Raw genomic sequence first — 26,414 nt, 5'->3', positions numbered from 1 at the left:
GTCAAGTGAGAAAAATTTCATATTTTTAGGAACCATGGATTCGCTTGTATCCCTGTATGAATAATTATGCCACAGTAACAGAGCAGTTGTCTCTACTAGAGAAGTCTGTTCTCTAGCTCCTGGCTTTATTTCCACTTGCTTGGATTTGTCCATTCAATCCGTAACTTTTATTGAACCCCATATGCAACTCTGTGGCCTGGCAGAGAACTGACAAGGCCCATGCTCTCTTAGAGTTTGTGGGTGGGGGGATGGAGGGTTGGGGAGGAGTGACAGTAAGGAGCAAAAGAATGTCAGGAAGTGAGAACTACTATGATGAAAATTAAGCAATGTGATGTGACCAGGAGTAACCGGGGAACTACTTTAAGAAAGATACTTAAGAAAGACTTCTTTGAGGAAGTAATTCATAAACCAGGGCATGCAACCAGACAGGAACAAGTCAGAGTCAAGATCATTTGGGGGAAGAGCGTTTTAGGCAGAGGGATTAGAACAGCGCCGTTAGGGCGGGCAAGAGCTTGTCGGACTCCAGAGCTTGCCGCGTGCTCAGGACTTACGGAGGGTGGACGAAGATAAGAGAGAGAGGTGTGCAGGACAGGATCATGTCATACCTTAAGGACAAGGTAACGATTTTGGATTTTATTCCAGATTTGGTGAGAAGCTATGGTGGGGGCGTTGATTAGGGGAATGCCATCTGATTCAGGTTTATAAAAGATCTCCCTGAATAACTCTTGATTTTAAATATGCAAGAGTGGAAGCAGGGAGACCATTGGGAAGATGGCAGGAGGTCCAGATGGGAGAAGATGGTGACTTAGACGAGGGTGGTAGCTATAGGTATCGACTTGCTGATGGGTTAAAGAGGGAGAGCTTGGGAAAGATAGGATCAGCGATGACTCCTAGATTTTGGGCTTCAGCAACTGGGAGGTGTGTTCCGGAGATGGGGAAAACCAGGGAGGAGCAGGTGTGGGGGAATGAGCATCTGTTTTGAACGTATCAGGTTGCTGTACCCCACGGACACATGTGAAATAGGCAGTAAGATGTGCTAGCCCGGAGTTCAGTGGGAGGTCAGGAACAGAGAGTGCTCGGGAATGTGGGAGCCGTCTACACTTACAATGGTAGTGTTTTAAGCCCTGGAACTGACTCCAAAATCTCAAACTCACTTCTGGGGAGGAGCATACTCCGCCTTTCCTTAAGGCTAAACACACCTAAGCAGACTGCTTCTGTCTCTAGGCCTTCCCCCTACTGCCCTTGCTTTTGCTGTTGAAGGTTGCTTTGAGCTTCACAGCATGAAGGACAGTGGGAGAACAGTGGAAAGAAACATGTGTGGGGCCTGTAATTACAGTGACCAGAGTGCTTCTGATTTGTGTGGCTCTCAAAATTTTAATCACGGCCTTATATACTAAAGCTAAAAACTGAGCTTAAAGTGAGCGCACCATTTTAAAGATAGATTTAGATTCACAGTGTGTCCCTTAGATGTTATAAGCTAATCATTAATTTATACTGCTACTATAATATAAATCAGTATGATAAGCTAATATGTTATACAAAACAAAGTTTTTAGTGCTATTGGTTGTCCTCATTTCACTTGCCACCTGTCTTCTTTGTTGAAATACAAACACAAATTAAATAAAAATAATAAATTATGAAAATGTGTCTTTACATCCAGATAGTATTCCCATTTGGGGTTTGACATTTAATCTCATTGGAATAATGCATGGATGTCTTACATTTTTATTTGTTTTATCAGCATCATCCTTATATGACTTTATCCTTATGTAAAAATAATCTTCAATTATTTTTATGCTTTGAAAACCCTTTCCTCTCCTCGTATCATGCCCCTATTTTTGCTGCTAGTTTTATGGCTGATTTATTTATTTGTTGTAAATCCAAGTGGAATTTACTGTGTTGTGTAGGGCAAAGTACAAACTATATAATTTTTTTGTTTGTTGCTCCTCAAAAGAATTTGGAGTTAAAAATGTGCTTGAGCCCTTATTTATCTAGAATGATTCTTGCTTATTGCAGATAAGCTCTCCAGCCCTCCAGCTGGCCACGCGGTGAGTTCAAGGCCCTAATCCAGTCGTACAACAGAATTTACACCAGCCCTGAGCGTGAAAAGATGGTGTCACAGTCTAGGGACCAGCAGGATTCTCCTGTGGACCGCTGGCAAGGGGTCAGTGATGACTTTGTCGACGCTGATGGTTCGCCCAGCCTCCTGGACAATGACCACCCGCCTTGCCAATCAGACGTGAGGTTCACGAGGCCCAGAGCTGCCTGGGTCAACCCCCAGTGTGTGCAGCAGCAGCTGCAGGATTTGTCCCTCCAGGTGCCAACAGTGGGGAACAGTGGGAGCCACTTTCTGGGGGATACTGCCTCTGCCTTGGGCCCTTCACCGTTGTCCCCTGGGGAATCCATGATGGAGACATCATTTTCTGAGGATGCCGCGGACTCCATGGGCAGCTCCTTGGCCCGGGGCTCAGGTGAAAAGAGCAGTGACTTCTCTTGTACCTCCACGGAAGAGCGGGCAGTGCTCCCAGGACGCTCTCCTCAGAAGCCTCTGTTCACAAGCTCCAAGATTTCGGCCACTTCCCCATGTCCTGACAATGCTGAGGCTGACAATGCTTTTTTCAAGCCTTCCCACCTGACAGCTTCGGCTGATGAAGGTAACTTTAGTTGGGGACTTCCCTCATTCCTGTCTGTGCGCACGCTTGCTTTGGCTTAGTCTAAAGCTGCCGTACTGTCTTCCTCACGAGAAAAAAAGGTCATGGGTTTCCACTTTGACCAGAAGCCAGTGCATTAGCTCATTTAATATTGTCTTTGGCTCAGCCACCTGGACTGTCATGATGGGTGAAATCAAGATTTCCTTTCTCCTTCGACTGCAGGGGAATGTCATCTTAGCTCAACTTAATTGATACTCAGTGCCACCTGCCATCTTTGAGCTGGTGTGTGCCTTCAGGAACTTCCAGCTCATTAAATGGTCTGCAAGGGAGAGCCTCTGAAGTGCTCTCCATTCGGTATGGCAGGGGAAGGTGTTTCCAGACAGTTCGAGGGGCTCCATTTCACACCACTGCTTACGTAGGAGATAGACTCACCTCACCTGTTATATTTACCTGGACAGAGTGAATAGAAAATAGTAAGATTTAAAAACAACAACCACAATTACCCCAAAGACTATACGAAACCTTTTTTTATTAAAACCAGGGCTGCCATTGCTATGAGGTAATGCACATATTCCTAAAATACTGAAATTCCTCAAATGAGATAATCCTTGCAAAATACCACTTAAGGAGCCAATGAGTTAGCTACGGGTGTTGTTATAATTTGTGGCAGGCTTATTTTATTTTTAAATATTCGTTAGGTTATATTCACGTCTTGCATGGATTTATATTTCTGGTAGAACCCTGGTTCAAATAGTCAATGAAGTTTTTTCTTTCAGAACAGTTTTCAATCTGGCTGCCTGCCTGTGTGTGTGTATTTATTTATTTGTCACTAGCAGGAACCAGCCCACTCCCTTTCCTAAAATATAGGGTCTGTTGTTCTGTTGGAAACTTTTGAAAAGTTGAAGATGATGACAATCTTTAACGTATTATTCATAGCTTAAGAGTAGCAGATTTTGGACAAACTTTCAATGAGGTAATTTTGAGGTAAGAACCAGATTTGAGCAAAATGACACACTCTGATTAGAGGCTTTTTTTCTGTCTTTTAACTTACCTACCCAGATAGTTCCCAGGAAAAGAATGACTTGCAATTTAGTGGTTGGTACGTAAGAGACTGGTCACCCGCCAGATTGTCTCACAGAGGCGAGTGCAGAGAACTCAGAGAAAAGGGAAAGTCGTCTCCTCCACAAACCAGCACCACCACAAGTTATAAAGTGACAGAAGATGATCGTTAGGGCCTAGTGTACCCCTGCCTGAAATCATTTGTTGTATCATTATCCAGGAAGTGGTTCTACAATTTAAAATTATCCTGTAACTTTGTCTAAGTACCTTTAAAAACCATTCAGTCTTTTGAGAGTATCTCTTAAATGTGGTAAGGGGGTTCATTCCATGGGATGAAAAAAAGAACCTTGAGTGATCAGGTTCTCTCTTTCTTTGGTGTGAGGCAGCCATGGGGAGAACAGGCGTTTGCCACTAACTCGTGGGATTGTCCTGTGACTGTTGCATCTCAACGGGCAACAGCAGGGCTTTCCTTTTCTAGATGATCCAATGGGGAAAGACCAGCGGAGCCTGTAAGCATTTCCTGAGGCTCCAGGAAACAATTCTACAGTCCCTTTTATTTGTGCAGGTTCTACTCATCCACAAAACACTTTGATATTCCTTATCTCCTTCGGTCTCCTGTTAGATGATTATCCTAGTTTAAGGGGTGAGGAAATTTTAATGCAGAGGCACAGCTGGTGCGTGGGGAGTGGGACTAGAATCCCCTCGGTCTGGTTCTTCTCTGTGCTTTCTCCTCTGTACTCAGGGTCTGCAAATCATGACCTGCCGGCCGAATCCGGCCAGCCTCCTGATTGTACAAATAAAGTTGCGTTTGTTTTTGTCTATAGCTGCTTTCTTACTACAGTGGCAGAACTGAGTAGTTGCAACAGATACTGTATGGCCCTCAGATACGACAATATTTACTACCTAGTCCTTTTCAGAAAAAGTTTGCCCACCCCAGGTGGCTTCTGAAGCCGAGAGGTGCAGCGTTTTCCACACAACAGCTGCTCCCCTGAAGATGAGGCGAGGATTGAGTGATTCTGCTTGCAGCTGTTTGTCACCCTGAGAGCTGTATAATCCTCGAGACGTCTATAGCATGTTGTTCTAATTTAGCAGGTTGGGACAACTCAGCTCTTATGGCTCTCACAGAAACATTGCCTTAGATGCTGCAATAAGAGATCACATGACAGAAGTCATTTTTGTTTTGCTGGTGTTCACTGCCAGTAATGGAGTGGCCTAAGGATGCAGAATGGATGAGTCAGCTGAATATATCCTCTGCAGTTTCTTCTTGTTTTTAACTAGAGGAAGACCATTTTTAGAGAAGCAAGACTGACCATTTTCAGATAGATTTTGTCTCTGTAAACAGGAAGTTTTGGGCCGATGGCAGTGAGCTGGAGAAGTGATCCTGTCATTCTTACGGCTCTGATTCTTGGCTGTTCCATCTCACCCTCCTCCGTCTCCTTCAGTTAGTTTCCACCATCCTCTTCTCTTGCTACTCTCTTTGCCTCGCTGGTCTCCTCATTCCTGTGGCTCTCCCATGCCTTCTTTGAGGATTCCTCCCAAGTTGCCCCACAGCATCTTGAGAAATGACCACCATTAAGGCAATATCTGTGAGGCCCACCACCAGAAGGGTCTTTCTTCTTCTGTCATCCTAATTTGTTCTAGAATTGTTCTATTTAAAAAAAAAAAAAAACACTCCCTGGAATTGTTTTGTTTTCTTAGATAATCTTGGAACTTCTTTTTCTCCATTTTTAATAACTTGCTGTATTGGCAGGTGCTGTTCAAGCCAGTGGAAGAAGCACTTCTTTGAATTCCTTCTCACCGGACGCCTTTGTGCTCCCTGTCGATGTAGAAAAGGTGAACAGATTTTCTCGTTTTTTCTTTTAAAACCGCAGAGACTGTTAACCACTTAGAGAGTGCTGTTCTGATTTCAGTCTGTCAGCTCCACTTGCTGAGGCATGGCAAATAGGTTTCATTTCAGCATTTGGTTGGCAGAGGCTGCCGGGAGCACTAGCTGAGAAGGGTTCTGAGGCAATGTCTGTGCCCAGTGGGAAGGTTTATCATGACTGAGGAATGATGTCTCCCTTTGGGCCAGCACCAACCTGGGGTTTTATATCACAAGAAATTCAACTTGGGTTGTCTGTTGGTTACAGTAGGCTGAATCTAATGTCTCTGGAAGATGTGGGCTATACTTCCAGTAATGACCTATGATAACTCGGTTAAATGAACATTTTTATTTCTATGCATTAACTCCATTTAAGTATAGATTCTTGATTTTTCAATCTAATTTACCTTCAATGAAAAAACTTTGATTATTCTTGCAAGTATTTAGCTGATAATTTTTTTTCTACAGGAAAATGCCCACTTTTACGTTGCAGATATGATTATATCAGCAATGGAAAAGATGAAGTGTGACATCCTGAGTCAACAGAACACAGAGCACTGGAGGATAGAAGAAGCCAGTGGGTTACTTGGGGATGATCAAGCTGACTCTGAAGTGACCTTTTCTTCCAACATAAAGCAGGAATCTGGGTCTTCCACTTCTTCAGACAGTGGCTATGAAGGCAAGTGGGGCAAATAGGACGAAGCTTTATGCTGTGTTTGCCACATACCTCTCCAATCCTCTGTCAAATCTTCAAGTCTATCTTTAAATTGTTTGTCTGACACTTCTTGAGTCACCTATATAACCCCCCCCATTCTGCCATTTGGGCTTGGAAGTGGTTATCATGCTCTATTCGGATGTTAAATCAATACATATTTTTTGAACTTCACCCTACTTTTCTTTTGGGCTGATGTTTTCCTGCCTCCTTTGTTTTCTGTCACTTGGCATTCTTCTAGCTCTTCTTATACATTGCTTCCTTTTCCAAGTAGTCTTCTTTCATTCAATCTACAAACGAGGAGCCTGTGATGTACTGGGAATCAACAGGCAACAAGATGTACTCCTTCCTTCCAGGCACTTCCGTGCTAGAGCAGAGGTCGAGAAAGCTGTGTGGGGTCACTTGGCCAGCAGAGGCAGGGCCCCCATGCAGTGGGTCACAGAGTAGGAGCAGCATCCTCATTCTGGGGTCCAGCAGGGAAGGGGACCTAAGCTGAGAACTGAAGTTGGGGCTTGACGTTTGCCTGCCATTTCCTGAATGTGAGTCCTGCTTCAGTCCTATATCCTTCTGTTTCTGTATTCACTTCCTGGGAAATTGTATTCACTGCAATATCTTTCCATTGTTCCCTCTGGGTTGATGTCTTCCAAATCAGTGTGTTTTTTTTTGGAAGGAAGGAAAATGCACTTAAAAGAGAGGTGTCCAGAGCACTAGCTGAGAAGGGTTCTGGGGCAGTGTCTGTGCTCAGTGGGAAGGTTTATCATGCTTTTCCTTTTAACTTCTTTTACCTTGCATCTTAATCAGGAACCTTTCAGTAACAGGGGAAGAGCTTACTCCATGTGGTACATGTATAGCACAATGCCAGGGACAAAATAGGCGTGCATTAAATAGTTGCTGAATGCACCCCCTGGCTCCAATTCACGGGGATTTTCTGAAAGGATGTAGAGCATTCTCAGTGGTGGGAAATACAGAATGACCAATATAGAGGCAGCTGTGGCGTCTGCCTTTTTTGGAGCTTTGTGGCCTCTCTTCACTTGTCTTTGTGCAATTGCTTCATTCTCCCTTTTCTGCACCCCCTAGCATCTGGTTTCAGATCTGCAGTCTCCCTGACTGCTCAGCCAGGGCCTTACCACCCTTGCAGGACCCCAAGATTCCCAGGGCAGGCCACCTGATTGGGTCTGCTTTGATTGGTTGTCCACAACTGGTCAGCCAGCCAGCTACGGCCACAGAAGTGAGGGGATGTGATGTGGACCATCATACCCTCTGAGGCCACAGTAGGGAGAAGAGACATGTGGGTGGAAAGGAAGTGATTCCTATTTCGGTCCACCCCACTCTGTTGTGGTCTTTCCTCTTCCTTGTGCCTCGTGCCCCTGTTCTGTTTCTAGTTAGTGAATGAATCAGTGCTGACTTCTCGCTAATAGCAACATCCTCTCCATCTGTTCTTCATTCCTGCCTTTTCCCTGGACCACCACAGCAGCCGTCTGGCGAGTCACTCTGTAAGAGCCGCATTTAGGTCCTCAGTACATCTTTGTTGTTGTCAATTTTCTCTTTACTTTCACCCTCTTCCCCTTGTTGATCCCACACACATCTGTCTTCCTAGAACACAACTTCTAGTCCTGTAGAATGGCCTTCTGTATTTGTTCCTCATTTTATCCTGGGATGTTTATCCTGTAGGATCCAGCTTCTCCCTGCCTTTCCAACAGACGTCTCTTGCCATTTCCCTGTGTTGTACTGTGGACTTGAGTTAGACTCTCCTGTTATGCTTGCTGGCAGACATTTCTCATGAGCTGCTGCCTCCTCCCTTTGCTTCGCCTGGGCTCCCCTGCATGCTGTTTCCCCAAGAACTGCACGTTAGTTCCTTTGTCCTTCCCATTCTTCAAAAGCAATCTCCTGCCACTGGCACCGTAACCTGCTCCCTGATTCGTATCACAGGGCAGAGGAACCATTCATGTGGAAGGAAACCTAAGTTGTGCTCCAGAATGCTCTGTAATTGTCTACGTGCGTGGCTCCCACTGGAGTTGTGCAATATGGAGCCCGGCCTCTGAACTTCTTAAGGTCCATGACATGCAACTGTGTTTTCTTGTGGTTAAGTGTGTCAGTATCTCAGTTCCTCATGAGATTTTAAACTCTTCCGTGGGTGAGAATTTGTCCTATTTGTATTTGCACTTTAACGTGGTACCTTGCCCCAAAGAGGTATTTTATAAACGTTTGTTGAATGGTTGAGTAGAAACTGATGGTTAGCTGAAATTTTTAAAAAATATGAATGTTAAATGAAATTTTAAAATATTTATACCACCCAAATAGAAATATTTATCTCTTATTAAGTATGTCTCTTGTGACATTTATGTTGATAGATGGACTCAATGAGGTGGGTGAGCATTCTTCATGTTGCAGGTTGGTCATGAGAGCATTTAAATTAAAAAAAAAAAAGGAATAGAAGGTATCAGTAGACATGCTCACTTAGGGCGAGCAATGCTTCCTGAAACGTTTTTTCCAGTTAAATATACTTTTGTGTTTGTACTAAGTCACAACGTAAATTGTATGTTACTGTATATATGGTCAAAAGAGTGTGAGAAACACAAAGATGGGTGGTATTGCCCAAATTTTCTAAAGAGGAAACAGAAGCTGAGAAGTTGATTGTCTGCAGTCAGCCAGCTAAGGATGGAGCAATGTGGTTTTAAACCCCGGCTAGGAAGCTAACCCCTGTGTAACCTATGGGCTAGAATATTCCCCTAAATTGTACAGTCATAGTCATGAGCCGCGTAATGACAGGGAGGTCAATGGTGGACTGCGTATTCAATGGTGCTCCCATAAGATTAGTAACATTTATAGCCTCAGTGTGCAATAGGCTATACCATCTAGGTTTGTGTAAGTCCATTACTGTGTGATGTTCGGACAACAATGAAATCACCTAACAACGCATTTCTCAGAATGTATCCCCGTCAAGTGACACGACTGTATTCATTTCTCTGTGTTTCTTTCCTATGTTTAATCAAATGAACACAGTTCCATAGTAATTGTAGACTCAGATTAATGTAATTGCATTAATAATATGATTATATTATATTAACAGTATTTCATGTCCAGTTTTCCAAGTTGCTGCAGTTTTTACGTTTTTCAGAGACTATATTTCTTTTTTCTTATTGAGTTACTGATAGGTTACAATCTTGTGAAATTTCAGTTGTACATTAATGTTTGTCAGTCGTGTTGTAGGTGCACCACTTCACCCTTTGTGCCCACCCCCCACCCCACCTTTCCCCTGGTATCCACTAAACTGTTCTTAGTCCATAATTTTAAATTCCTCATATGAGTGGAGTCATACACAGATTATCCTTCTCTTGCTGGCTTATTTCACTTAACATAATTCTCTCAAGGTCCATCCATGTTATTGCAAATGGAATGATTTTGTTCTGTTTTGCAGCTGAGTAGTATTCCATTGTATATATGTACCACATCTTCTTTATCCATTCGTCTGTTGCTGGACACTTAGGTTGCTTCCGTGTCTTGGCTATTGTAAACAATGCTGCAATAAACATTGGGGTACATAGGACTTTTGGGATTGCTGACTTCAAGCTCTTTGGATAAATACCCAGTAGTGGGATGGCTGGATCGTATGGTAGTTCTATTTTTAATTTTTTGAGGAATCTCCATACTGTTTTCCATAGTGGCTGCACCAGTTTGCATTCCCACCAGCAGTGTATGAGGGTTCCTTTTTCTCCGCAACCTCTCCAACATTTGTTGCTATTAGTTTTAGATATTTTTGTCATTCTAACGGGTGTAAGGTGATATCTTAGTGTAGTTTTGATTTGCATTTCCCTGATGATCAGCGATGATGTGCATCTTTTCATGTGCCTATTGGCCATCCGTATATCTTCTTTGGAGAAATGTCTGTTCATGTCTCCAGCCCATTTTTTGATTGGGTTGTTTGATGTTTTGTTGTTGAGTTGCAAGAGTTCTTTATATATTATGGATATTAAGCCTTTGTCAGATATATGACTTGCAAATATTTTTTCCCAGTTAGTGGGTTGTTGTTTTGTTTCAATCCTGTTTTCCTTTGCCTTGAAGAAGCTCTTTAATCTGATGAAGTCCCATTTGTTTATTCTTTCTATTGTTTCCCTTCTCTGAGAAGGCATGGTGTCCGAAAAGATCCTTTTAATACTGATGTCAAAGAGTGTACTGCCTACGTTTTCTTCCAGAAGCCTTATGGTTTCAGGTCTCACCTTTAGGTCTTTGATCCATTTTGAGTTTGTTTTGGTGAATGGTGAAAAAGAATGGTCAATTTTCATTCTTTTACATGTGGCTTTCCAGTTTTCCCAGCACCATTTGTTGAAAAGACTTTCTTTTCTCCATTGTATGCCCTCAGCTCCTTTGTCAAAGATAAGCTGTCCATAGATGTGTGGTTTTATTTCTGGGCTTTCACTTCTGTTCCATTGATCTGTGCACCTGTTTTTGTACCAGTACCGTGCTGTTTTGATTACTGTAGCTTTGTAGTATGTTTTGAAGTCAGGGATTGTGATGCCTCCTGTTTTGTTCTTTTTTCTCAGGATTGCTTTAGAAATTCGGGGTCTTTTGTTGCCCCATATGAATTTTAGGATTCTTTGTTCTAATTCTGTAAAGAATGTCCTTGGGATTCTGATTGGGATGGCGTTGAATCTGTAGATTGCTTTAGGTAGAATGGACATTTTAACTATGTTTATTCTTCCAATCCATGTACATGGAATGTCTTTCCATCTCCTTATGTCGTCATCCAATTCTCTCAGAAAGGCCTTGTAATTTTCATTATATAGGTCCTTCACTTCCTTAGTTAAATTTACCCCAAGGTATTTTATTCTTTTTGTTGCGATTGTGAATGGTATTGTATTCTTGAGTTCTTTTTCTGTTGGTTCATTACTGGAGTATAGAAATGCTACTGATTTATGCAAATTGATTTTATACCCTGCAACTTTGCTGTAGTTGTTGATTACTTCTAACAGTTTTCCAATGGATTCTTTGGGGTTTTCTATATATAAGATCATGTCGTCTGCAAACAGCGAGAGTTTCACTTCTTCCCTCCCTATTTGGATTCCTTTTATTCCTTTTTCTTGCCTGATTGCTCTGGCCAGGACCTCCGATACTATGTTAAATAAGAGTGGTGATAGAGGGCATCCTTGTCTCGTTCCTGTTTTCAGGGGGATGGTGTTCAGTTTTTGCCCATTGAGTATGATGTTGGCTATGGGTTTGTCATATATGGCCTTTATTATGTTGAGGTAGTTTCCTTCTATGCCCATTTTGTTCAGAGTTTTTATCATAAATGGCTGTTAGATCTTGTCAAATGCCTTCTCTGCATCTATTGAGATGATCATGTGGTTTTTATTCCTCAGTTTGTTGATGTGGTGTATCACGATAATTGATTTGCGGATGTTGAACCATCCCTGTGCAGAGACTATATTTCTTGAGTTAATAATGTGATTTGCAAAATCAGTTTCTTATTATTTGGCATTTAGGTAGCTTTCAATATTTTAATATTTTCAGTGGAGTGCAAATAACTCCTTTGCCATCAAAACTTTCTTCTTTCACTTTTTTTTCTTTTTAACGACATTCTTAGGATAATTCTCCAGGCTGGTATTAGGAATAGAAAAGCATGAACGTATTTGTAATAGTTTCTTAGGGCTGCTGTAACAGAATACCGCGAACTGTGGGGCTTAAAACAACCGAGATTTATCCTGTCACAGTTGTGGAGGCCAGAAGTCAGACGTGCAGTTGTTGGAAGGGTTAGTTCCTTGTGTTGGCTCCGAGGGAGAATCTGTTCCATGCCTCTCACATGGCTTCTGATGGTTCCTGGTGATCCTGGTGTTCTTTGGCTTGTAGCTGCATCACTCCAACATCTGCCTCCATCTTCACGTGGCGTTCTTTCTGAGTCTCTGTGTCTGTGTCCAAATTTCCCTCTTTTTATAACCCCGGTGATGTTGGATTTAAGGCCCACCCTAATCCAGTATGACCTCGGCTTAACCTGATTACCTCTACAAAGACCCTATATCCAAATATGGTCACATTCACAGGTTCTGGGTGGAGGTGAATTTTGGGGGGACACTATTCCATCCAGTACAAAGGTTATGTCGCCTGTATTGTTTGCCTCACTGTGAAACTGATTGTTTTTTCCCTTCTTTCACGTTTTCAAACTTTGTGTTATGGAAATTTTCAAACACACACGAAAGTAGGCAGATTACTCTTATGAACTCCCGTATATTTGTCAGTCTGTTTCTCTTGACCATGCCGAATGCAAGAACAGCACAAAAACGGCTCCCTGAGTTTTTTAATTCTTGAAGCTGGATTTTTAAATTCTTTTAATTTAACTTCTTTTTTAACTTAATTCTTTTAATTAACTCTGCTGTTTTCATTCCCCAATTTCTATTTAGTTGAATGTTGCAGGTCGTGCTGGTTTTCTTTTCCTTCGTGTTTGTGAAACCTCCTTCCTTTCTTTTTCTAGGTTGTGCTGTGTTGCCGGTCAGCCCCGTGGTTGAAACGCCTACTTACTGTGAAGGGATAAAAGAGGTCTGCGACTGTGACTTTGATGAATTTGTTATTTTGGGTAAGATTTGGACACTCGGAGCCTGTGACTGGGGCCCTCCCTCCTGCCCACACACATACACATATTGACATGCATCCCACACAGTACCACATTATCGTAGCATTCAAAGAAACTTCTCCCAAGATCCCATTATGTCCGTGATATAAAAAAATGTTTTTCGTGTTTGAAATGTCTTGATAGTTAGCCTCTTATCTCACTTGTAGAACTGAATGCAAACGCAGATACTCATTACAGTCTGATATCTGTGTGGCCTCTCAATTATATTTGGTGAAATTTCAGATGAGTATATCTTGAAATACCATCTTTGGTCATTAGCTGTTGTCTCATAATAGAAACCCCAAAGAACCTGAAGTATGGAGATGATGAATAATTGGTTCCTTCTGAGGGGCAGGAGCTGTTTTTGTGTTCTTATAAAACTGACACAGACTGAAAGACCTCACTACTCTTTCTTTTGTTTTCCCCCAGAACTTGGAGAGGTTAGCAATACCACAGAAAACTGCAGATGTTCCTGCAACTCCCCTAAGAGGTATCTCTCTTCCGTGTCCACCTGCGTGTAGACCCCTGGGCCATCCCCTCTGAGGCGCTGTGAACCCCAGGCCTCTGACATCCAGGCCAAGTTCAGTCACTTCCAATGACAGCGATGACCACTTAGAAATGAAACAATCACACTAAAGTTCCTACAGTGTTTAAAAGACCTTTGTGGACATTCTTATTTAATCCTCATGGATAGTCCGGGAGGTTTTTTAAACCCCATTTTATAGATGTGGAAACTAAGGCTCAGACAGAATGTGCCTCAGGACACAACGCTGTTAAGTAGCAGAGGTAGGCCTTGGACATAGGTCCTCTGACTCAAAGCCTAGTGCTCTTTGCTCCACACCTGCAAGTCTTGGTACCCTCAGTAAATAAAAGCTGCTGTGTTGAGTATGTATATACAATGGAATACTACTCAGCCAGAAAAAAAGACAAAATCGTCCCATTCTCAACAACACGGATGGACCTGGAGGGTATTACGCTAAGTGAAATAAGCCAGACAGAGAAGGAGAAACACCATGTGACTTCACGCATATGTGGAATATAGACAAACACATGGACAAAGGAAACAGTTCGGTGGTTACCCGGGGAAGGGGGGTGGGAAGTGAGCACAGGGGGTGAAGAGGGGCATGTATGTGGGGACAGACAAGAAATAATGTACAACTGAATTTCACAATGATGTAAACTATTATGAACTCAAAAAAAAATTACTTTAGAAAAAAAGAGCTGCTGCGTTGAGTGTGGAGGAATTGGGTTGAGTAGATGGCCGGTGGGTGGTTGATGTGTGGTCTCCTTTATGACGCCTCTTCTGAGTTTTTGGAGTGGGAAACATGAAGACCCTTAACACACTCCTCATCAAGACAGTTTTCCATTGTTTGCATCTCTTACATTTCAGTGTTGTTTATGAGCCAGACTTCAATTCTGCTGAGCTAATAGCCAAAGAGTTGTACCAAGTATTCCGCAAGTGCTGGATGTTGTCAGGAGTTAATTATCAGCTGGCAGGTTCCCTGGATGCAGCTGGCTCAATAGTAAGTAAAATAAGTTGGCCCTGAATTGGAAGTCCCTAAATGCTCATTTGGCCTACTGTTCGTATCAGACATTTGTGTGTTTCCTTGTAAGGTTACTGAGTGTTGGGGGAGACTCTGACAGACAAAAAGGACATTTATTGAGTGCTTATTATGTACCAAGGACTGTGTTTAGCAATTCACCTTTCAGCCCTCATAAGCACTGTTAGGGACATGCTATTGTTATGTTTATTTTAAAGTGTTAGTCACAGACCTTCAGCAGGGCTGGCCACTGGTAGAGCAGGAGTCATGCCCGGGCTGCCTAATTTGAAAGTCCGGGCTGGGTCCCTTATAGAACACTCTGCCCTCAGACAGCATGTGGACTGGAGGGTAGAGAACTTTGTGGCAAAGGCTAAAATAGGGGTAGGAAAAAAGCACTGTGGAAGTGCAGGGGAGGCAGCGTTTAATTTATTAGGGGAACTTGGGAGGCTCACTGGAGATCTGAGAACTTGAACTAAGTATGAGGCCAGGCAGAACTGTAGCAGGTAGAAACGCGTGGAAGGGCGTTCTTGGCAAAGAGCAGCTGGAACATAAGTGACACGGAGGTGAATGGTGTGTTTATTGATCAGAGTGGTTTGGTGTGGTTGGATAACGTGTTTGTGTGTATACGTGTGTGGTGGTTAATCTTCCTGGGAAATAAGGCTTGAATGATGGTGGCTAAATTGTGGAGAACAGAGAATGTTAATTTGAGGAGTTTGGATTTTAAATGCTAACAGGGGAGTGTAATGGTTCAGAGGGGAGCCACTGAACGTTATAAGCAAGGGAATGGCCTTAGCAGAGCTGTCTCTGGGGCACTCTGACAACAACAGGGCATTCTGATTGGCAGCATCTCTCAGCTTGTTGACCAAGGAGGGTAAGGCTTCTGCTCTGCATAAAAGCATTCCAGGTCACAATGACCTACTTACGGTGGTTTGAAGTCTGGAAACAAATAAACTAACTGAAAATACTAAGGGAAGTGCTCTCAGCTGGGTGGCATTTTCAGCAATTCTTCTGCAGATGCTTTCGATACATGAAGAGTTCGTGCCATGTCCTTTGGTTCAGTTGAAAGCAGTTTTAATTTTTCATGGTAAATTTTAATGTTGGAAACACTTTCGAATGATCTTTTTATTTCAGTTCTTGAAATCTGCTTGTTTAAGTTGTTCCTAAATGCTCTTCTCTGTCGTGCAGGTTGTAAATGAAGAGCGTGTCCGAAAAGACTTTGAATCCAGCATGGATGTCGTGCAGGAAATTACATTTAAGTCGAGGATCAGAGGGACTGAAGATTGGGCACCCCCTAGATTTCAAATCATCTTTAACATCCATCCTCCACTCAAGTAAGTCTGGGTTGCTGCTTGGGCCTCCAATCTGGTTAAAACCAGTTGCAATGGATCCTACCTGACCCTCTGTGGAAGTAGGTGAAGGAAAAAAATAATACACTGAGGACCAAGGGAAAATTTATTTTAGGAAAAGGAAAGTTGGGCATATTTTTCTGTTAGCTTTCTTGGCACCATGTTTATCGTGAGCTTTTAGGGGCCCTGTAAGATGTGACAAGCTGAGAATTTTACTCTGCGTCCTTAATTATGAACGTTACATAGCAATTGAAAAGTAAATAAGGTTAAAGGAGATTTTTTGTGTTAATATTGAACCTTAAAAATTATATACAATAATATTTTTTTTCCTTTCTCTCCCCAAAGCTCCCCAGTACATAGTTGTATATTCTTCGTTGTGGGTCCCTCTAGTTGTGGCATGTGGGACGCTGCCTCAGCATGGTTTGATGAGCAGTGCCATGTCTGCGCCCAGGATTTGAACCAATGAAACACTGGGCCGCCTGCAGCGGAGTGCGCAAACTTAACCACTCGGCCACGGGGCCAGCCCTGATATATAATAATTTTAAAAGATTAGACTACTCCTTTTTCCAGTACAGTGTGAAGTAAGAATCAATGAATACATTTTTTAAGAAAGAAAATTTAATCTTGAGCAGAGCTCCTGTAGTTAATAAATGTAAGAAATTGCCAATAAAAATACCTTTGTTCTCTAAGAAGTAAAAAAATCCTAAAAGACAAAACTGCTAAGATGATGCAAAAAAAGAAAAATAAACCCATTTATTTTATACACACACACACGTATGTTTAAAGTAGTCATTTAATTTATTTGTTCTGAGAGTGTGTGGCATTATAGACAAAGGACACTTTAACAAACTACAATTTTTCCGTTCCTCTTGGTTTATATTTAATTCGGTAGGCAAACTGCAGAGTTACAAAGCGACTGGCGAGAGCTGTTGCCTGGGCCCCATGGAGGTGCCTTATAGACTCTGTCTGTCTTTTATCTTTTTCTTTGGAGAGAATGCGGAGAAGGTCTCCGGGGCTGCTTGGGCAGAAGCACTCCCTCTCCAGGCCTCGTGAGAGCTCGCTTTCCTTAGCGTGGGATATCTTTTCTCTAGCATTCCCCAGGGCCTCTTTCAGGCATGTGGGCAGGGATTCTGCATATGTTTACCTTGGCCATTGTTGCTGACCCTGAACTCTAATAAAGTTGTACAACTTTCTCCATATTTCCAAATCACATGTGAGATTGTGGCACCAACAGTTCAAAAGAAAACAATTCAGTAGACTATCTCTCACCAGAAATGATTGATGGCTTTGCCTTACAGTGCCTCCTATTCATGTGAATTTCTTTGGATCCGTTTGTGAACTACCCAAGTGCTTCTGATGTCTCGTCTCCCTGAACTTTCTCCCAGGCATTACGTGTCTCTAGTTCTTTCTGGAGAGAGAATCCCGTGTAGGTTCAGTGAGAAGCCCCTTGGTGGAATAGTTACTTGTGATACTGACTTCTGCTTTGGTGGGAGCAGGGGCTTTTAAAAGCCCCAGAGATTTCAGCTAGAAAACTCTGTTGAATAATTCTACTTGTTTCCCAAATGAAATATGACAAAATTAAGGCCTCAAGCTGAGAAGAGTATTGTGATGTTATTTCTGTTCCAATCAGTGAAAAATGCTCCATTGGCGTTTTCTGAAATGTAACTGTTATCATTTTCTGCACTCAGGAGGAATCTTGTGGTAGCAGCCCAGAATTTTTTCTGTGCTGGCTGTGGAACTCCAATAGAACCTAGTAAGTATGGATAATGGATTGCCTGCTTATTATGCGTTGACGGAGGGTGGGGAGGGGGCAAGAATGACAAAGTTGGGTGGTGCGTTGTTTTTGTGAGACATGCCTTTGATGAGAGGTTATTATAAGAGCTTCGTGAAGAGGTATGGTCACCTACAAGGCTATGTGACTGGCCTGTTACCTCTCAGAGTCTTATTTCCTAGTTCTCTCCCCATGGAGAGCTCAGCTCCAGCCACATGGCCTCCCCACTGGTCCTTGGAGGTGGCAGGCTCACTCCTCACTTAAGGATTTGCACCTGTGGTTTTCTCTCCCTGGAATGCCCTCCCCACCCCCACTCCAAGACATCCCCATGGATGTCGAAAGTCAAAAGGTTTACGCTGGCTGCCCTATTGAAAATGTTCACCTTGTCACACTCCTGGCCATAAACATACATGTGCATGCTTTAAATTACTCCTCCTTATTTTTTATTCTAGCAGTTATCTTCTTAAAATACTCTTTTAGATTTTACTGATTTTTCTTGTTATTGTCTGTCTCCTTCGCTAGATTCTAAGTTCTATGAGGACAGATATGCTGTCTGTTTTATTCATTGTTTTATCCCCAGTTCCGATAAGAGTGCCTGGCACAGAGTTGGTCCTCAGAAGATATTTGTGGAATGACTGAATGGCTTACCAAGGAGCTAGCCACACTCCTCTGAGAGAGTTTGAGGAAGTGGCCTGAGGGGATCATTCCTGGGCCAGCTGAGGCCTAGAAAATCAGGCTCCTCCAGTCAGAAATGCAAGTTGCTCGCTTGAGACTAGAAATCACTTGCTCTGTTGTGAGGCTATTCATAGGTCTGGCCTGCAGAAGGCTGGGAAGAGAAACTTTGCTGGAAAGGCTTCCCTTGGGCTTTGATAGGCAATCTTGGAAGGAAAACGACTTGAAGGAGCTTGACTTTAAGAAATAAAATTGAAAGCAGAAGTCTATCTGGGCTTGAATGATAATGTGTTGAATGATAATGTCTGCCATGCCTCACAGTTACAGCTGATTTTCTTTAAATGAGTCATCTTCCTGGCTGGTCTAGCAGGGACGGTGTCTGTTTGGTTAACTACTGTATCCTGGTGCCTCAGTATATATTCAGTGGATGAGTCAGACACTAGGGATGCGTGACTATGATTCCACCAACTTTTCAGGCACTAAACTAAGTATGTTCAGATATGGGAATGTGAGCCTGTACTGTTGATGCAAGCATGGTCCTTGCCTCACGGAGCTTGCCTACAGGAAGATATAGCGATCAGCCAAGTAAATAACAAGGGTGATGCACGCAACGAAAGAGAAGGTCAAGAGTGCTGTGGGATTTACAGCAAGGGAGCTTAATCTGGGCTTAGGGGGCTGGCAGTGAGAGGTTTCATAAGGAAGTGATTGTCCCCAGAAGACTGTGTGTAGGGTGTCTCCGTGTGCAAAGGGCCTGAAGTTATTGCAGAGAAGTCCTGTGTGACTGGAGGGTGAGAATGAGGGGGAAAACATGCAGCAGAGGTGGGTCGAGCACAGATTATAGAGGCCTTATCAACTGTGTGAACAATTTTGGACTTTTCCTGTGAACTTCTTATAGTTCTGAGGATAAATTTTTTTTTTTTGAGGAAGATTAGCCCTGAACTAACTGCTGCCAATCCTCCTCTTTTTTCTGAGGAAGACTTTCCTGAGCTGACATCCATGCCCATCTTCCTCTACTTTTTTATATGTGGGGCACCTACCACAGCATGGCTTGCCAATCGGTGTCATGTCTGCACCTGGGATCGGAACTGGTGAACCCTGGGCCACTGAAGTGGAACGTGCACACTTAACCACTGCACCACCAGGCCTGCCCCAGGATAATTTTTTTTAACTTTTTTATTTTGAGAGAATTTTAGGCTTGCAGAAGAGTTGCAAAAATAGTCCAGAGACATCCTGTATAGCCTTTACTCAGCTTCCTCTATTGTTAACATCTTATAATAATTGTAGTTTAATTATTAAAACTGGGAAATTAGCATGGGTACAATCCTATTAACTAAACTACAGACTTTAATCAGATTTCACTAATGACCTTTATCTGTCCCAGCATCCAATCCGGAATTCCACGTTGAATTTAGTTGTCATGTCTCCTCAGTTTCCTCTAACGTCATACATGCTGAACCATTTGCAGGGCAGGAGACAGCATGACATTTTACCCTCTAATAGTTCTGCATGTCCTAAAGATAAGGATTACAAACAGTTATCACACCAAAGAAAATTAACAGCAATTCTCTAATATTGTCTAATACTAGTCCATATGCATTTGTTGTCCTCAAGTTGCCATTGATAGCTAGTTTTTCCACCCAGGTTCCAACTGAGTTTCATACCTTGCATTTATTTATTAATTTTCTCTAATGAGCTTTATTCTAGAACTGCCTATTCAGTATGGTAGCCACTAGCCCATGTGGCTATTTAAAATTAAAATGAAAAATCCAGTTCCTCCATCATACTAGCTACATTTCAAGTGCTCAACAGCCACGTGTGGCTGGTAGCTGCTGTATTGGACAGCACAGGTTTAGAACATTTCCATCCTCACAGGAAGTTCTATTGGACTGCACTATTCTAGAATTTTTCCCTCCTATTTTTATTTTTTTCTATGATAGTGACTTTTCCCCAGAGGAGAAAAATTGTGGTTTAGAGCAGGTTTTCTCAACCTCACTAGTGTTGTCTTCGGTGGTGGGGGGCGGGTGGTGGGGTTGCTGTCCTGTACATTGTAGGATATTTAGCATCATCACTAGAGGCCACCAACAGCTCCTCAACTGTGACAACCAAAAATGTCTGGACAGTTCCAAATGTCCCTTAAGGGGAGAAATCACTCCTTGTTGAGAACCACTGGTTTAGGGTGCTTTGTTTTGCTCTATTTTAATTAAAGGACTGAGGAAACCAAAAGAGATGGGCATAGTTTATTCTATGTTGATAGTATAATGCTTAGTATGTGTTTAATGAAATTTGATGAATGGGTGACTGGATATTGAAATGTTTTGGAAAGATGAGTTATATCAGAAAAATTTATTCGCCCCTCTGTCCTCCTTTCTTTCCCCATATTGCTAAGTTTGATCAGAAACATAGAGTGCAGGGGCCAAGGGTATACCTGTCGTTTTGCCTATTTAACATAAAATGTATGGAGGCCCTATCATAAGCCAAATAATACTCATTATCTGCCACATCAGAGATCTTAATCCAGGATGGGAAATAGACACGATACAACAGACTTTTCAAAGTTTCAAATTTGAAAACTCAGACATAATCATTAGGCACTTAATAAGTTCTTAACAAATACTTTGTCAACCCTAGAGACATGTCACAAAATTAACCCAGAGTTTGATAATAGTGTATGTACATATATACTTACAGTTGACCCTCATTATTCACAAATTCCATATTTGCAAATTTGCCTACTCACTAAAATTTATTTGTAACCCCAAAGTGAGTACTTATGGTGTTTTCGTGGTCATTCATGGATACGCACAGAGCTCCAAAACGTTTGAGTCCCCTGAAAGTTGAGTTGCCCGATGCTCGCGTTCCCAGCTGGAGTGGAACAAGGCTGTGCTCTGCCTTCTTGATGTAGTTCTCATACTGTAAACAAGTCCTTTTCATGGTTTATTTAGTGCCATGTTTTGTTGTGTTTTTTACATTTTTTGCCTTTTGTTGGTGATTTAGCTGTTTAAAATAGCCCCTAAGCGTAGTGCTGAAGCCCTGTCTAGTGCTCCTAAGTACAAGAAGGCTGTGATGTACCTTATGGAGAAAATATATGCATTAGATAAGCTTCATGCAGGCATGAGTTATAGTGCTGTTGGCCCTGAATTCAATGATATGAATCACCAAAACATATTACATAAGGTGTCTTTAGACAGAAAACAAGGTTGTGTATTGATCGATTGATGAAAACGTTGTGACCAGAGGCTCATAGGACCCTAACCCCATCTGCCCCCGGGAGCAGTTCTTCAGCATTTATTAATTCAGTGTTCATGGCAACTGTAGAGGACATTAACTACTGCAAATTCTAAGAATCAGTTGTGTTTGCTCGCATTTAAAAGTCAGCTCTGAGGGTGAGCTGGGACCGAGGGATAACTTGGGCGAGTGCAAAGACAGCTCCTCTCCTGTTCTCTCTATCAAAAGCGTAGCGGAGGAGTGGGCTATGGTGGCTAAGAGCTGGAGCTTCCACAGTCCACACGGCTTGGAGTCCTGTTTGCCTGCTTCCTGTTTGTGTGTCTCTGGCGTGTGGCTTAATTTCACTGTGTTATGCTTTCATCAACGAAATAGGGGAAATAATAGTCCTTACTTAGTCATTCCATAGTCCTTACATAGAGGCTTAGCACAGAATGATACAGTGTTTGTAAGACATTTAACCAGTATGTGGCATAGAGTAAGTGTCCAATAAAGTTTTGCTCCATCAGGCCTTGTTTATTTTTAAAGCTGTTATAAGGAAACTATATTTAGAATCGACAGTGTGCTTGGTACTGTGGTAGCTGCTTTCCCATCCATTGTTTCATTTAATCCCCACAATAGGTGGCAACCAATATTTGTATTCTACCTCACGATATTTTAATTACAAAGAAACCCATGAGTTAAAGGGTGAGTGATAAGTATCAGCCCTGGCTGATGTTCGTCCCGGGTGTTGAGGGAGGGCCACATAGCAGAATTAACTGAACGCTGCTTTCTTTCCTAAGCTGGGCGGTAGGAGCCCAGGTGTTTGTTGCATTGGTCTCTATACCTTTTGCTTGTCAATGTATTTGATTGAAGATGTTTCCAAAAGCAATGCATGTTCATTTTAGCAAATTAAGAAGTGCAAAGAGGAAAAATATTTTCTGTCGCCTACCTCCAGAAGTATTTGCTGTTGGTTTTTTGGTGGGGATCCTTTTGGACTGTGTATGTTTATTTTAAAAGCAAAATCAAGATCGCTTGATACATACCTGTGACTGAATGTCCACTGCCCATGCTCTTCCACATGTTCATCGGTTCTCCAGCATTTCATGCTGAGTGCACCATACTTATTCATCAGTTGCTTCTTAATGGATATTTAGATTGCTCCCCTGCTCCGTTATAAATGTGCTGTAATGAATATCTTTCTCTCTGTCCATGAAAGCAAAGCTCACGAATGGCCATGATTTAAGGCCTCCAGTCCCTGCCAGAGCTTTCCTAGCTGCTATGAGGTCGAGTATGGCTTTAGCAGCATGAAAACAGCAACCTGAGCCTTGAACCCTGGGTGGGAATTGGAGGCAGTGTGGGGGACAAGGGTGGGTATTCAGGGTCCAGGGAGTGGTCCTCACCTTCCGGTGTGCCCTGCAGAGTTTGTGAAGCGGCTCCGGTACTGTGAATACCTGGGGAAGTATTTCTGTGACTGCTGCCACTCATATGAGGAGTCCTGCATCCCTGCCCGGATCCTGACCATGTGGGACTTCAGGAAGTACTATGTCAGCAATTTCTCCAAACGGCTGCTGGACAGCATATGGCACCAACCCATTTTCAATTTGCTGAACGTCAGCCACAGCCTGTACGCCAAGGTCAAGGAACTGGACAGAGTGCGGGTGAGCAGCTGACCCTGTGGGGGAAGCCAGTCAAGTGGCGGAAAGGGTCCTGTGGTAGCAAGTGCACGTCACACCCGTCTCAGGATGGGACAGACCCTCTGACGGGAAGATTCACCCTAAGCCAATGGAGCTTAAGCTTCGAGGCCCCTCACCTCCGTGGGCTCTTTCCAAGGCCCCATACCGAATTTTAGATTTATGCATAGTTTTGCATTTATATATAGCTTTTAAAAGTAATTTATTTCTTAAAATAAAAATTGTAGGGGCTGGCCCCGTGGCCGAGTGGTTAAGTTCCTGCGCTCCGCTGCAGGCGGCCCAGTGTTTCGTTGGTTCGAATCCTGGGTGTGGACATGGCACTGCTCATCAAACCATGCTGAGGCAGCGTCCCATATGCCGCAACTAGAAGGACCCACAACGAAGAATATACAACTGTGTACCTGGGGGCTTTGGGGAGAAAAAGGAAAAAAATAAAATCTTTAAAAAAAAAAAAGAATCCCCTTTTAAAAAAATAAAAAAATAAAAATAAATAAAAATTGTATATGTTTGAGGTATACAAGATGATTTGATATACATATTCATAGTGAAATGATTACTAGTTAAACTAATTAACATATCCATCTCCTGACATAGTTATGTTTTTTGTGTGGGCGGTGAGAGCACCTGAAATCTTCCCTCTTAGTAAATTTCCAGTATTGGGTACTGAGTTGTGAGCTATAATCATCGTGCTATACATTAGATCTCTAGACTGATTCATTCTACATGACGGCAGCCGTGTAGCCTTTCACCAGCATCTCCCCAGTTCCTCTGCCTCCCGCCCCCGGTACCGTTATTCTACTCTCTGCTTCTATGTGTTTGACACTTTTAGATTCCACAGGGTTTTTTTTGCAGTTTTTTTCTTCCTGTGTCTGGCTTATTTCACTAAGCATAATGTCCTCCAGTTTCGTCTATGTTGTTGAAAATGGCAGGAGCTCCCTCTTTTGTACATAGTTTTGTGTTTTTCTTAAAGAAGGCCCCCAACGTTGTGTAAGTTTCAGGCTCTGCGAGACCTGGGTCCATCCTGGACCCTCTGGACTCAGTCATGAACCCTGCAATATAGACTTTACTTTAAAGGCTTGTTTTATAGAGTTGTAGCATGTCAAGTTAGAAGTAACATTTAAATTTAACTTAAACCCTTCCAGTGTCATTTATCACATTTACCTTTTCCTTCTATTTGCTTTCTCACCTTAGGAAACCCAGGAGCAGCTTTTTCATATCAAGAAATTATTGAAGACCTGCAGGTTTGCTAAAAGGTACTGCTGTCGGCTGGGGCAGTCCGGGCCTGGGGGTTGGGAGGACTGACAGCCTTGTCACCGTGCTCATCCTCTGTGTGCCTCCTGGTCCAGCTCCTCCAACACACGGGCCCACTGAGCACAGCAATGATCTCGTGTCTCTCCATGGGAATGCAGACCCTCTCTTTCAAGTTACTAAGCCGGCCAACTCACTAGTGGTGAATTTAACTTATTAAGAAGATTGGGCCGGCATAAGGATGAAATAACTCTAGCCAGTGGCCTTTATTATCATTGTTATTTTAAACTGTGGTAAAATACACATATCATAAAATTCACCGTCTTACCCTTTTTAAGTGTACAGTTCAGTGAAATACATTCACAATATTGTGCTACCGTCACCACTATCCATCCGCAGAGCTCTTTTCATCTTGAAAAACTGAAATAGTGTCCCCATTAAACAATACCTCCTCATTCCTCCTCCCCGCCAGCCCCTGGAAACCACCATTCTGCTTTCTGTCTCTATATGTTTGACGACTCTAGGAACCTCGTATAAGTGGAATAATACAGTATTTGTCCTTTTGTGACTGGCTTATTGCACTTAACATAATGTCCTCCAGGTATATCCATACTGTAGCATGAACCAGAATTTCCCCCCTTTTTAAGGCTGAATGACATTCCATTGTAGGTATAGACCACATTTTGTTTATCCATGTCTCCATCTTGGGTTGCTTTCGTCTTTTGCCTATTGTGAATAGTGCTGCTATGAGCATGGGCATATCAATGGCCTCTAAATAACCCAGATAGAGAGGCGTGTTGAACTTTTATTGGCTGTATAGTATTCTATACTGTACTGTGGTGTTAATTTAAGTATTGTCCTATTACTGAATGCCTAGTAGATTTTTAATATCTTTTGTTATTTAAAAAACTAGGCTTTAGCTGAATCTCTGCCCACAGCCATAGGTATGTCCTTAGGATAAACTTCTAGGACTGGAATTTCTGGAAGCCATGGCCAGAAAGCTATAGGCATGAATTCATTGACAGCGATAGAGATGTTTTTTTCTTTAGGAAAACTAGACTAGCAAAAAAATCGTAACTTTTTAATTTGTTTTCATGCCTTTAATTTTTTCCCAGTTTTATGGAGATATAACTGACATACAGCAGTGTATGAGTTTAAGGTATACAGCATAATGATTTGACGTACCTATATCGTGAAAGGATTACCACCATAAGTTTAGTTGACATCCTTCATCTCATATAGATACAGAAAAGAGATTTTTAAGTAGAATAAAAGTAGGTTACTCAAAGGGTTAAGATTACTTGATATAGTAGATAAGATCATAGGTTTAAAAATTTTATTTTGTTTTAAATCTTCCTTCCATTTCTGATCTTTATTTAATGATGATGTATTGCTTTTGAATTAGATTTCTTGGGGAGGAGCATGACTTCTGTATTCATGTGGCCTTGAGATCTACCTCATGGCATTGGTCTGACAGGCTAATTACTTCTCAGGCCCTCAGTTTTCTTGTGGGTAACATGTAACAATACCCACAATTCTCACCATCTATAAAAATTTCTTAAATATCCATTCTGTGCTTCAGATAAACAATTCGGTAAGACTCATGTTAGGTCCAGGGAGAGAGTCAGCACAAACAAATCATTGCTGGACTGTGTGTTGGATGCGTGTACATGGAGCTCCACTGGATCAGAGGAGGCAGCATCTAGTTCATAAGGGGTGGGGTAGGGAAGAGAGCAGGAGGCAAGGCTTCCTGGAGAGAAAGCCTGAGCTTGAAGAAGAAATTGGAGTGAAGAAGAGGGGTCTGGGGTCAGAGGAAGCAGTGTGAGCGAGCTCCCCAGGCAGGACAGAGAAGTCACATGGTTTGGCATCACTCCAGTGTCAAGTGCAGTGTAGGCAGTGGCTGGCTTGGGAATGCAGTGTGTGGTGATGCCACTGACTGACTTAGGGAATTCGGGAGGAGAACAGGAAGGTTTGGAGAAAGTTGCATTCAGTTTTGAGTGCCTTTGGGACATCTGAGTGTCTATGACCAGCCCGCAGTTGGATGCATATGAGTCTTA

General features: G+C 42.5%; 1 protein-coding gene across 1 annotated transcript in view; it reads left to right on the top strand.

Moving 5' to 3' along the window:
* The first annotated feature begins 427 nt into the window (after positions 1 to 427).
* Positions 428 to 26,414, top strand: part of RUBCNL (rubicon like autophagy enhancer) — a 28,996-nt gene continuing 3,009 nt past the window's right edge. The window contains exons 1-11 of the mRNA XM_046665148.1: positions 428 to 617; positions 2,017 to 2,654; positions 5,461 to 5,543; positions 6,040 to 6,250; positions 12,747 to 12,848; positions 13,314 to 13,374; positions 14,275 to 14,407; positions 15,611 to 15,756; positions 17,460 to 17,524; positions 22,838 to 23,076; positions 24,301 to 24,362. Of these exons, the coding sequence (XP_046521104.1) occupies positions 2,111 to 2,654; positions 5,461 to 5,543; positions 6,040 to 6,250; positions 12,747 to 12,848; positions 13,314 to 13,374; positions 14,275 to 14,407; positions 15,611 to 15,756; positions 17,460 to 17,524; positions 22,838 to 23,076; positions 24,301 to 24,362 (1,646 nt within the window). The 5' untranslated portion in view covers positions 428 to 617; positions 2,017 to 2,110. The remainder of the gene's footprint in view (positions 618 to 2,016; positions 2,655 to 5,460; positions 5,544 to 6,039; positions 6,251 to 12,746; positions 12,849 to 13,313; positions 13,375 to 14,274; positions 14,408 to 15,610; positions 15,757 to 17,459; positions 17,525 to 22,837; positions 23,077 to 24,300; positions 24,363 to 26,414) is intronic.

This window comes from Equus quagga, chromosome 6 (assembly GCF_021613505.1).
Source record: "Equus quagga isolate Etosha38 chromosome 6, UCLA_HA_Equagga_1.0, whole genome shotgun sequence".
NCBI classification, from domain to species: Eukaryota; Metazoa; Chordata; class Mammalia; order Perissodactyla; family Equidae; genus Equus; species Equus quagga.
Note: the sequence above shows the minus strand (reverse complement) of the source record. Positions and strands in the feature narration are given on the sequence as shown.